The sequence below is a fragment of the Onychostoma macrolepis genome, chromosome 02 (genome assembly GCF_012432095.1).
Source record: "Onychostoma macrolepis isolate SWU-2019 chromosome 02, ASM1243209v1, whole genome shotgun sequence".
Taxonomy (NCBI): domain Eukaryota; kingdom Metazoa; phylum Chordata; class Actinopteri; order Cypriniformes; family Cyprinidae; genus Onychostoma; species Onychostoma macrolepis.
Window position 1 is genome coordinate 24031906 of NC_081156.1, and position 12115 is coordinate 24044020.

Genomic DNA, 12115 nt, shown 5'->3' on the forward strand with positions numbered 1-12115 from the left:
TGTTGGTTTTGATTGATTCTATTGTCCTCATGCCGCTGTAGATAAAAGCGTCTGCTTAATGTAAACTGTACAGCATAACACAGTAACCGAGGCAGTCATGAGGAAATTAATAACTTGTTCATTAAGTCAAATTAATTCAGTAACTGTTCCGACCGATTCAATAAAAATAACCTGTTCATATTGACTTTGTTCGGTATGTTTTAGATTCACTAAAAGAACCATCTCATAGGAGTCATTCGTTCGGATTCTTGCGTGCTACAAGAATCATTTTACTTTTATAATTCATGGTGTAATACGCCTTCTAGTGGCAAAACTACTGTACTAGATTAGCGCAGATTCCTACTTGATACAAGAGTCTGTGTGCTGTAACCAGCCTAGTCTACTCACTGAACCATGTCATTCTGACAATATTATCAAATCGTATAACCTTAGAGGTTTAAAAAACATAACATTTTAATACGTTTAGGACTTTGCATGTAATGCAGACTGAAATCGATGTGCAAATGAAGCCGATGCACTCCTAATGAATCTGCACGTGTGCAATTTCATTACAAAGTTGAAAACATTTAAAATCCACCACTAAACATATAGGCCTATGCATTGTACAATCAATCAATCAATCAGAATTATTTGGGAATTAATATTACAGACTGTTGCTTTCCTTGTGTTAAATTTCGTATTAGAAAGTGTACAGAAATACGCACCGTGAATCTATAGGCAACATCATCCCTATTACATCCTTATTACATTTCATCTCATTTATCACAATAATGGCTCATTTATTGATTTTTAATACTGTCGCTAGTGAAATTTAAGTACTAGCCAAAATGACTGTATTTTACACTAAGTTAAAAATTTGTCGAATACAATTACAGAAAATCAAGTTTAGGCCTACCAATGCAAACTATCAGAAACTACAATTAGCGGTTTTTAACTACTGAGTAGATACAACTAGGAATGCAGTACCATTAGTGTCCCTGAATGATAAGCAAAAAAGGGCCAGTGGTGAGAATTCTTCACGTGGAGAGCAGCGCTGCAAGAAGTCCTCCTACACAGCAAGTGGTGCTGCTGGCTCAGAAATTTCTCAGCCTCGTAGCGTTTTGTTTTTATCTCCATTTTAGAGCGCGCTGTCGCATTACAACATGACTGGGGCCGTGACAGAGCACAGCAGCGCGCGCTCACGTCTCATATTCATATCAGCCAGGTAACTCATCAGATGCGCCTTCAACACTGCATGGGACAAAAGCGTCATGATCGCATGATTCCCCAATGACGGAGACGGAAAGTCTTAATAAAAACATATTTTGAAAAATAATTCCCGTCAAATCGTTTGTTAAAAGAAATCTCAGTGTCCCACATGAAGAATGTCATGGTGGGCTCGACTGGAGAGGTGGGCGTTTCTCCATGTCACTGGGTTGTTAGAAGCAGTTAGGACTATAGACAGATGATTGAGGCACACATTCGGCCTGCTGAGATACTCTACAACGCACTTCGTAAGCGACGACAGCCTGTTTTTAAGTATTTCCGATTATTGAAATAATTGATAGCCTAAATTTAAAATGCCGCGTATTCTACTGTAACAATGTTGATTTAATAACCCATAACACGCGAGTTCAAGTTGAGTCAAATTTGGAAGTCACACAAGTAGAAACAGATTTTATTGATTTTTTTTTTCTACAAAAGCCTTATTAAATAATTCCGACGTGCGTGAGTTTTATATTTAATTAGACTATATTTAAATATTTTATGCTATATAACATTATCAAATTATTTCTTTAAAGCCTTCCTTTGCCTTTAAACGGATTAGTCTATATACACAATCATTTTACAATTGACTGTAAGTTCACGACACAGAGATACCGAGAGAGGTCTGGCTTTTTATATTTTAGTTAACGTTAGGTTATTTAAATTTCTCCGTTGATCTTCTTCATCATTACATTGTAAAGAATTTATTTTACTGATTATGGTAGTCTATAAGGAGGTTTTTAAACTATTTACTGAATGACCTTTAGGGAGGGGAAAAGATTAGAATTCCTAAATAGGCTATCTCTGTGAATATCTAGCCTATGTAATATGATCTTTTTAATCGGCTAGCGCATATATTTTGGATAGTGTGTCTGGATACAAAATGTCGTATAGCATAAACTAATATTAAACATTTTTTAAACAAAAAATCACTCAGTTGTAAAGATCGAATGAAGTTCGCGGCAAAAGAAAGCGCGTGGGAGTAACGTACACGCATAAACCAATATGCATCCCCGCTTCATAAGCCTATTTTCGCCTATTCTAATTATTTTCCTAAAAAATGTTGTATGTGTGACAGTATGGCATAGACTGTACTGTACAAATACTGTAATCCGACAGAGAAAATGAATTTCACAATTTTAATATTAAAAACCTTAAAAATGCAGATCTAGAAAACAAGCGACATTTGCGCACAGAAATCGGCCAACATGCTGAATTTGAAACGTCAGGTTTTAAATAAACTATCCATTCTACAATTCATTGCTGTTAAATTTTGTTAAATGCAGATGTAAAACTGCAAATAAGCTGCTCTATTTCTTATAGCAACAGTTTTATCAAACTGATATTGTAAATGTATTATATAACCTATTAAATAAAATAGTTTTCAATAATCTTATAAAATAAAAATGAATTTATGACATTGTTTGAATTATTATTACATCTATATATGTACATTAAGTTATAGCCTACATTTTAATTATACATTTAAATGAATTATTTTAATTATAGCTAATAACTTAAAAGTTTAGAATTTTGTAAACTTGTGCATTTTCAAGGTATCTAGTAATGTGTTATAAATGTGAAATGTGATTCTGAAAGGCCATATTGGTGCAAGCATTCATATTGTAGTGTGTTAATCACTTTAATTTCCTTTCCAGAATATGTATTGCTGTTATGTTTATGTCTGTTTATTTTGGGGACCTTTTGAGCAATACTGCATTTATAAATGCATTTGAGATTTCTTAAGAATGACTTGTTTTTAGTGGTCCTGATTGATCTGGCTTTTTGATCTCAGGTTATGACATGGGATGGACCTAATTAATCACATATCACACCCAGAATTCACATTAATTCATACATTTTTCACACATTAATACATAATTCATACTTCTTAAATACAGCATAGGCTACACTAGGTTTTTTTTTTTTCAATCTGTATGACTGATAATCTAATGTCTATATAACATTAAGTGTATTTAATTATATAATTAAAAATCTTTTTACCCTAGTATTTTAATGTAAATTTTAGAGCATTTAGTAAAATATTTTAAATGCTAAATTTATTGATTTATTTTTTGGTAACTGAAACTGTCTGAACTAATTTCTGCAACGTAATTGCAAACATTGACCTTTAGTAATAAACTAAAAAGTTAACATAGGATACATTTTTTCATAGTTCTCAAATATGCCAATAAATATGTTGTAATAAAAAATTTTTTTTTTAAATTAAGTTAACCTCTAAATCAAATTCTTAATCTAGTTAAATCAAACTCAATGAGCTAAATAACCCAATAACCAGCAAACCATGCAGTTAAACAGAAGTGGATTACAGAATACAGGATATTCTCTCAGTTTTTTAAAATCTTTCTGTATATTTTTAAACTATTTCTCCAAAATTACAGTGGCTAGCTGTGCCTAACAAACCCTTCTGATGGGCGACACAGATAAACAGAGTCAGGAAGAGATGGAGGGTGACGGCTGTGTGACAACAGGCTCCAGCGTCACTGCACCCAACGCCAGCTCTACACCCAGATCCAGCACTCCCACAGGCACCCAGCCCAACGCCATTCCTCTGGGAAACATCACTTCAGACAGACAGGCAGTCCAGGTAGTTCCCCACCGGTATCAACGGTATAACTTATTAAACAAATGGTATTACACAATGCTAATGTATCCTGTTTCATTTAACACTGAGAAAGAATAGCAACAGCCAAATTCTGAACGTTGCTTTGAGGCTAATCTAATATTCAGATGCCATGTCTTTGTTGTGGTTTTGAGTAAATGAAATGGGCAAAAAGTTGATTCCTTCCAGTGCCGTGTGAAGCCTATGATGTGGTGTTTTGCTAGGTAATCCAGCAGACGTTACACAGACCACAGAGCATGACAGCTCAGTACCTGCAACAGATGTATGCTGCCCAACAACAACATATCCTGCTGCAAACAGCTGCACTACAACAGCAGCATCAACAAAACCTCACGGCTACACAAATCCTGAGCGCTACAGAGCAGGTATGAGGATATATACTCTATGAAAATATGTGCAATATAATGTAATATAATATAATATAATATATAATGCTACTTCTTATCAGGCCACACAAACTAATGGCAGGCAGCCCACCTCCTCCCCTCCATCATCCAATGGGAATGTAACACAGCTGGCTAGTGTATCTCAAACATCAGTGAGTGCTTTCATTTTTTTATACACTTTTGTCACAAACCTATTTTTGTTTCACGTAGATGGACCACATGATCTCATTTGGACATTATGCTAGAAAAAGAGCCCCATAAAAAGTGTACTGTAATTTTATTTGTGAAAAGTCCTTAATTCTGTAAAATAATTCTGTTCTTTGTAAAAAAGCTAAGTTCAGGCTTTATCTAGACATTTAAAGGGAAAGTCAATTCTGTCATAATTTTTTCACCTTCATGTTGTTCCAAACATGTATGAGTTTCTTTCTCCTGTTGAATTAAAAAAAAAAAAGATATTTTGAAAAATGTTGGTAACCAAACAGTTGACGGTAGCCATTGACTTCCACAGCATTATTTTCCATAGCATGGGAGTCAATGACTACCATTCAAAATATATTTTTTGTACTCAACAGAAGAAAGAAACTCAGAGTCAGGTTTAAATTGACTTAAGTAGATGATGACAGAATTTTCATTTTTTGCTACTAGCCCTTCATCAAAGATAAATTACATAGGAAAACCCCTCTCTCCCTCTAGATCACCATGCCAACCTCTCCTGTAACTCAGCCAATAGGTCGCATCCAGGTCACTAGCTCCAATAGCACAGCGGGAGCCATATCCCAGCAGGCCATGCTTCTAGGAAACAGCTCTCCCACAGGTAGCCAGGCCCAAATGTATCTGCGCACTCAGATGGTAAGCAGATATTTACTAAGAGCATCAGAGTTCATTGGTGTTCTGAAGTCTCCACTGACATGACCTGATTCTGTTTTGTGTTCTTTCTTCTATTGTCGTGTCTCTGTCTCTTAACCTGTAGCTGATTCTTACTCCTGCTGCCACCGTAGCTGCTGTTCAACCTGATCTGACTGTCGTGAGTTCAGTGTCCTCTCAATCAGCATCGTCACAGGTAAGACAGAGGTTTTTTTAGTCAATTTATGGGTTAATGGTGCCATTTGTGTCAGATTTATGTATGCATTTAATTATGTAATAAATAATATAAAATATATGATATAATAAATCATTTATTTCTTTATTTACTAAGGTTACTGATGTATAATGAATAAAGATAAAATCATATTTTCCCCACATCAGAGTTATTTTATATAGATTTTTGTCGGAATTTAAAAGAATTAATTTAATCCAGTCATTTATATATTTGTATAAGCATTAAACATTTTATAAATTAAATATCATGTAATAAAGAATGGGGGAATGCAAATTGGCTGTTTATTTTTTTGCAATAATAATTTAACAACATTTAACTAAACGGAGTTAAACCTATCAAATACATTTCTGACAATCTCCATCATGTATCCTGTTTATAATATCAGTACTAAGTCATTGTCAGTCCTCTGTCGTGTGTGTCATGAGTTCCTGCCTCTTGTTTCCATATTTGGTCTTGTTCCTGTCCTTGTTAAGTGTGATTATTAGTTAAGTCTTGTCCAGCTGTGTTTTAGTTATTATCAGTAATTGTCATGTGTATTTAGTTCCTGCCTGTTTAGTTAGTTTTCGTCTGGTCTACTCGTTATTCCCCGGTGTTCCTGTCTGTGTCAACCTTGCCTTGCCCTGTCCTGATGTCACCATTAAAGACTATTATTTTGAAGTTACTCCTCGTCTGCGTGTTCGTCGTTCCTCCCTGCTGTGTGCACCGTGACAGTCATGGACACATAATCTACACCCCAATTGATGCACTATGCACTTATACATTATGTACTTACGCACTAAGTACTCAACCATGTAGTGTATGAATTTTATAAGGTTATTTTGTCATCAATAATCAGAGTCTGATAGCCCCTCCCCTTTGGCTATAGAATTAAAGCTGCGACAGTTTTGTGCATGAAGTGTCCAACATTTTTTCCAACATCTTTTTTCCCTGGTTATTTAAGTGCATCTTCCATGTATTTATAGTGCACTTTTTTTGAGGGGGGTTTTCAGTGTTAACCCGCTACTCGTGCTATTTTTACTACTAAATGTCATAGAATAGTGCATAAGTATGCGATCTGGGACCCCCCCTACAATAAATGACCCAATATATTGCAATAAAATTAACAGTGATGCTCCACATTCATTGAGCATGTTTTGTCCTCTGCAAGGTTCAGAGTTTGGCTCTCCGCACACATCCTCCTGGAGCTCTTGCTACTCCCCAGAACGTCCAGATCAAGCCTTCTCTTCAAGGTCAGACACTAGTGTGCCCCCTGCCCAAGATGTCCATTTGCCCACTGAAGTCCACACAGCTGTCTCAGAACCTGGCAGAAACTTCTAGAAGTGAGTCACTGTTGACCGATGTTACTCAGCCACCATCAGCCCAACCACTCATTCCTCCTTGTAAGTCACAAGATCACATTTCCATCTCCATTACTTTCACTGTTGTTAATGCAGAATAATGTAAATGTAGTAAATATTGCAGAATTATTTTAATTGCAAAACAACTAAAATAATTTAATGTTGGTTAAGCTACATATCATAACACAGTGGTTCTCAACCAGGATCCACTAGGAGGCCTCAAGATGGTTCAAAATTATTTGTTGATTTTATGAAATTAAATATTTCTACATCTGGAGAAGTCACAGAAATTAATAATATAAATAAATAAAGGTTAAATATATGCATATATAATCAATATATACAGTGTATGTGTATATATATATATATATATATATTCTAATTATGTCAATTAGAAAATAATTGTCAACATAATTTATTGGTTAAAAAAACTTATCCTGTAATCATTAAGAGCTGGAAAAATCATGTGAATTAATTTGTCATAAAGAGTGTGAACCCTGAACAACTTTCAATTCTTAAAAGTTCTGGAATTATGGGAATTAATTATTTTAGCAGTGCCACTCTTAGTTGGCATCAAAATTAAAAAATGTTGAGATTCACTTCTACAACTCATCTGTTTTTCTTTTCAAAGATCTCTGAACTGTTTAAACTGAACACTTTCTGTTTGCTCCTAACGACTGTCTCTACTGCAGCAACCTTCACACCAGTTCAGTCTCATACCTTGGTCAGGCACCAACTACATTGCCCTTCTGGCCAGAGGGTGGCGCCACACCAGCTCTTCATCCAGCAGAGCTCCACTGCTCACAGACAGGTCCAGCCCATTGCGTTGCGTGTCACGCCGCAGGACAACTCTCCTCCACCCCTCGCCCTGCAGACCCGTACCACTCCCACTACAGCCACCGTCCAATCACAGCACACTGAGTTTCTCTCAGTGCCCTCCTCTTTAAATCAGCCAGCCAATCAATCAGCAGTGGTGTCTACGTCCACAACTCCCCCTGCAGTGCTCCCTGACCCTCCACCACTTCATCTGGGCCCAGCGCTAGAGCCAGTGTCCCAGTATTCACCTCTGTCCAGCCCCCCTCCTCTCACCATGGCTCTGCCCAGGCTGGTCCAGCCACAGAGACTGTCTCTCCGCTCAGTCCAGACTGTAGCTGTCCAATCTGACCACATGCTGGTGTCTGAGGAGGAGCTCCCAGTCGCTGAAGCAGTATTTCAGTTGCCTTTTCAGAATCTGCCGCCACCACAGACGGTGGCAGTGGACCTAAAGGTGCAACCCGCCACACAAACAGAAGCTCCCTCGGTTAGTCTTATTCAAAGCAATTCAATACTGTCATTATTTACTCACAATCATTTTGTTTGAAACCTTATTTTATTTTACAGTGGAAGAGAAAGGGATATTTTTATGTAAGGAGTGTCCAGACTGCTCTTTTCTATAAAAGAAAATTTGAACATGACCAGTCACTCGAATGTGGACAGGCATGAATGAATGAAATCAAAAGTTTTTTTAGTGACCAACAAATTTCAGTCTTTTCCTCACACAAAGCTATCATATGATTACAGAAGACTCAGAATATACTATATGACATGTATAGATTACATTTATGATGTTATGGTGCTTTATTGGGTTTTCTTGGAAGCTGCACTAGCGCAAGATCCGTAAGAATTTGTTTTTTAAAGAAATGAATACTGTTATTTAACAAGGATGCATTAAATTGATCAAAAGTGACAGTAGAGATGTTTACATTGTTACAAAAGACTTCTGTTTCAAATAAATGTTTGTCTTTTGAACTTTCTATTGATCAAAAAATCTTGAAACTGTCTTCAGCATTGATAATCATGTTGCTTGAGCACCAAATCAGCATATTAGAATGATTTCTGAGCATCATGTGACACTGAAGATTGGAGTAACGGCTGCCAAAAATTCAGCTTTGCTATCAGAAATGTATTGCTTTTTAAAATACACTAGGATTGGACAGTTACTTTAAACTGTAATATTTTAATAATTATTACAGTTAAATAAATGCCTTGGTGAGCAGAAGAGGCTTCTTTTAAAATTTTACCAACCCCAAACATTTAAATGGAGCAACTTCTGAGTTTTTACACAGTTAAAATAGTGTAAATACTCATAGTTTTTGTCTTTGTCTTTTAAAAATAATCAATATTTCGTCATGTCATATTCATTTTATTTAGTCATAGCTTTTGACTTCTGATGAAAATATCCTTCTAGTCAATATTTTTTCATGTAACTTTTATTAATTTTAGTACATTTTACTCTTAAAATGCCATCTGATTTTAGTTGATGAAAATGTCATTCAAACATTCTTAAATCAGTTTCAACATATTAACCTTTAACAAAAACAACATGTGAAAACTGTCTTACTTTTTGTATTCTTTATTTAATTATCATCATGATCTATCTGTCTACGCTATCACTGACATGCAAAAACTTCAGACGAGAATTTCAGACTCAGTGTGCAAAGTCCTTAACACTGTGTTCTATTGTGTCCCATAGAAGAAAGAAAATCACTGAGGATAAGTAAATTATGACAGAATATATTTTGGGTGAACTATTCATTTAAATATACTATTTTAATCATTATGCTTATTATGAAATTTGGCAGGCAACACTGCTGTTGAAGGAGAGTGGAAGCATGGATTTGGTGAAGGATGTAGAACGTGCGTGTCCTCAGAACAGAACGCCCACACCGCCGCCACTGTCCCCACCAGACGAGCCCCAGGGAAGCTCTGATGATGTAACAGCACAACCAGAAAACTGTACAGGTATCTTATATATATATATATATATTAAAGACTAACAAAGTGGTCTGCAGAACTCTAACCCGACTTCTACTCTAACCATAGCTGATCTGGACCAACCGAGCGAACCATCCAGCAGATCTGTGATCCAGTCACCGGAGGACCCCACATATGCCAACAGTCCCCCCCCTCCCCTCCTCACCTCTGCGGTAAGAAGCACCAGCAGGTTTCCCCCAGCCAGCCTCCCAGGGAACCCTGAGGGTCGGCCCTCACAGGCCATCGTTAGACCTCACATCCTCACACACCTCATTGAGGGCTTCGTCATCCGAGAGGGCCTGGAGCCGTTCCCGGTATGTCCACTGGTTGACAACGTAGCAACTCACTGCTGCCATGAGGCCCTAATGAAGCCCATGGTTCTCTAGTGTTGCTAAAGATCCCTCAAAGATCCCTCACTCCCTGAGAGCAGAGAGTAAGACGGCCTGGTGAGGATCTGGGGCCAAACATTCAGATCAACCAGTTATTAAAGTCCCCATCACAAAGTGCTCCATACTTTCAGAAGTCGAAACCACAAAAAGCATCTCAAAAATATGTCTGGTAAGTCCACTATTGATGTGCTGGTATTTTTTATCAGGTGAGACGTACTTCCTTAGAGATGAACCTGCAGGCCACACTACCAGAAGATAGAGAGAACGGAGAATCAGCCCAGGATGACTGCCTGATGGAAGCGGACCATCTGGAGAACTCCACCGATTCCGACCTTGATAACCCACCCGCTGAGGATGGTGGGCTCATTAGCACATTTCTTATTAACAGACTCTTAGAGTCACTATGAGCATTTCTTGCCGAATTTCTTCTTTTTTCAGAAAAGACAGTTGAAAACCTGCCTGATGTACTCGAATGTGAGTTCTGTGGGAAGAGAGGCTTCGCTCGTACCTTCCTCAGGTCCAAACGCTTCTGCTCCATGACATGCGTCAGAAGGTAAAGAGCCCTATGGGTAGTGTTAATCACACTTTTTGAAGTTTGTAGTGTCAGTCGAATTATTATTGCTCATACTTTAGGTTCAAGGATTGTTCTAAACCTCAGTATTGAACTTGTTTAAAACAGTTGTGGTGCCTAATATTTTTTTGTGAAAACTATGATGCATTTCTTTGATACTTAGATAAATAGAAAGTTCAAAAGAACAGCATTTATTTGAAATAGATTTTTTGTAACAGTTTAAAAGTCTTTACTGTCACTGTTGACCAATTAGATGCATACTTGCTGAATAAAAAAAAATTGTTAAAAAATTAATTTTGTCTTACTGACCCCAAACTGTTGAACAGAAGTTTATATGCACTCATTTCTGTAAGAATGTATGCATATAATGAGGAAAACACATTTATGATATTTGCCAGTCCAATTTGACGGAAACTGTTTTACCTAAACAGAATTTAGCAAGTTTGTGTTCATAAAACTGTATACTGCAGCACACACAGCCTTGTTCATCTGTCACACCTTACAGATTCAATATAAGCTGTAAAAAGCGTCTAAACCTGTTCAGGTCAGAAAAAGTTGGCCGCTGGCCCCACAGGCCCATGGGCAAGCGGGGGAGACCACCTAGTCGCATAAACGGTGGGTCCAGGGAACACTTCCTCCGGAAGGTCAGTGAAAACCAACAAATAACCATTTAACCAAACTATACAATGCAATGGCATAATTAATAAGTGAGCGTGACCTACTGTACTACATTATTTCCTTAGCAGCTGCAAGACTCCCATCGTACCAACAACGACCAGAGGGCCTCCAATTCAATTTGGATAGAGAGAGAAGAGGAAGATCCACCAGGACCGATGACGACAAGACTGCGTTTGCAGACTGAAAGAGAGAAGGAGCAAGACAGAGAAAGAGAACAGAGCAGAGTGGAGAGCAGCAGCGGCTCCGAATGTCTTCCTGACTCAAGTCCCTCACAGTGGAGTGTAGAGCAAGTGTGCTCCTTCATCAGCTCTTTACCAGGTAAATTCAGCTTTGGACCACAGGGATAAATTGCTAATAAATAGATTTCTCTATGATCTTTAGAATCATATGCTTATCTTTGCTTATGCTCATCTCCTCCACTTGCCCTAAGGGTGCCATGATATTGCTGCAGAGTTCCGGTCACAGGAGATTGATGGACAGGCCTTGTTGCTGCTTACGGAGGACCATCTCATGAATGCTATGAACATTAAATTGGGCCCTGCGCTCAAAATTTGTGCGCAGATCAATGCTCTCAAAGAACATTAGACATCTTTCCACTCTCAGTGTGTGGGTCACACAGTATTCGAGAGTCAGATTCCTCTAAAGTGCCATGATTTCAGCGTGTGGCCATTCTACAAATACTGTAGACACTCGTGGGGACCTTCTGCATATACCTCAAAGTTTCACGGTGGACTTATCTTGGATTTCATTCCATTCAGTGATAAGTTTTATAATATCTACAACTAAATTCTGATCTTGTATATTACATTTATAGTAAACAGACCAACTGGAAAGGCAGATTATGAAGAATGTGAGATGATGTAGCTGAGCAGCCACAATTTGTGGAAGTTGGCACACAATGTACGAAGTATTTAAAAAAAAAAACAATTTACACAACACTTAAAATATACAGAAATGCTTTTCAAATGATGTA

The 12115-nt window shown here is 37.5% G+C and overlaps 1 protein-coding gene across 10 annotated transcripts; it reads left to right on the forward strand.

Annotated features, from left to right (window-relative positions):
• Positions 1–1075: 1075 nt before the first annotated feature.
• Positions 1076–12088, forward strand: phc3 (polyhomeotic homolog 3 (Drosophila)). 10 transcript variants are annotated; one of them, XM_058750201.1, is made up of 15 exons: positions 1076–1204; positions 3648–3853; positions 4093–4254; positions 4338–4427; positions 4969–5124; positions 5246–5335; positions 6522–6753; positions 7404–8011; positions 9333–9492; positions 9574–9818; positions 10100–10250; positions 10332–10446; positions 10970–11108; positions 11208–11460; positions 11573–12085. In XM_058750201.1, exons 2-15 carry the CDS (start codon positions 3677–3679, stop codon positions 11725–11727), a joined length of 2733 nt encoding a protein of 910 aa, XP_058606184.1. In that variant the 5' UTR covers positions 1076–1204; positions 3648–3676; the 3' UTR covers positions 11728–12085. The 10 variants fall into 10 exon arrangements, with proteins under 10 accessions (XP_058606184.1, XP_058606217.1, XP_058606196.1 ...); XM_058750234.1 differs by having other exon boundaries at positions 1085–1204; positions 3690–3853; XM_058750213.1 differs by lacking the exon at positions 1076–1204 and adding an exon at positions 1396–1493.
• The last annotated feature ends 27 nt before the right edge of the window (positions 12089–12115 follow it).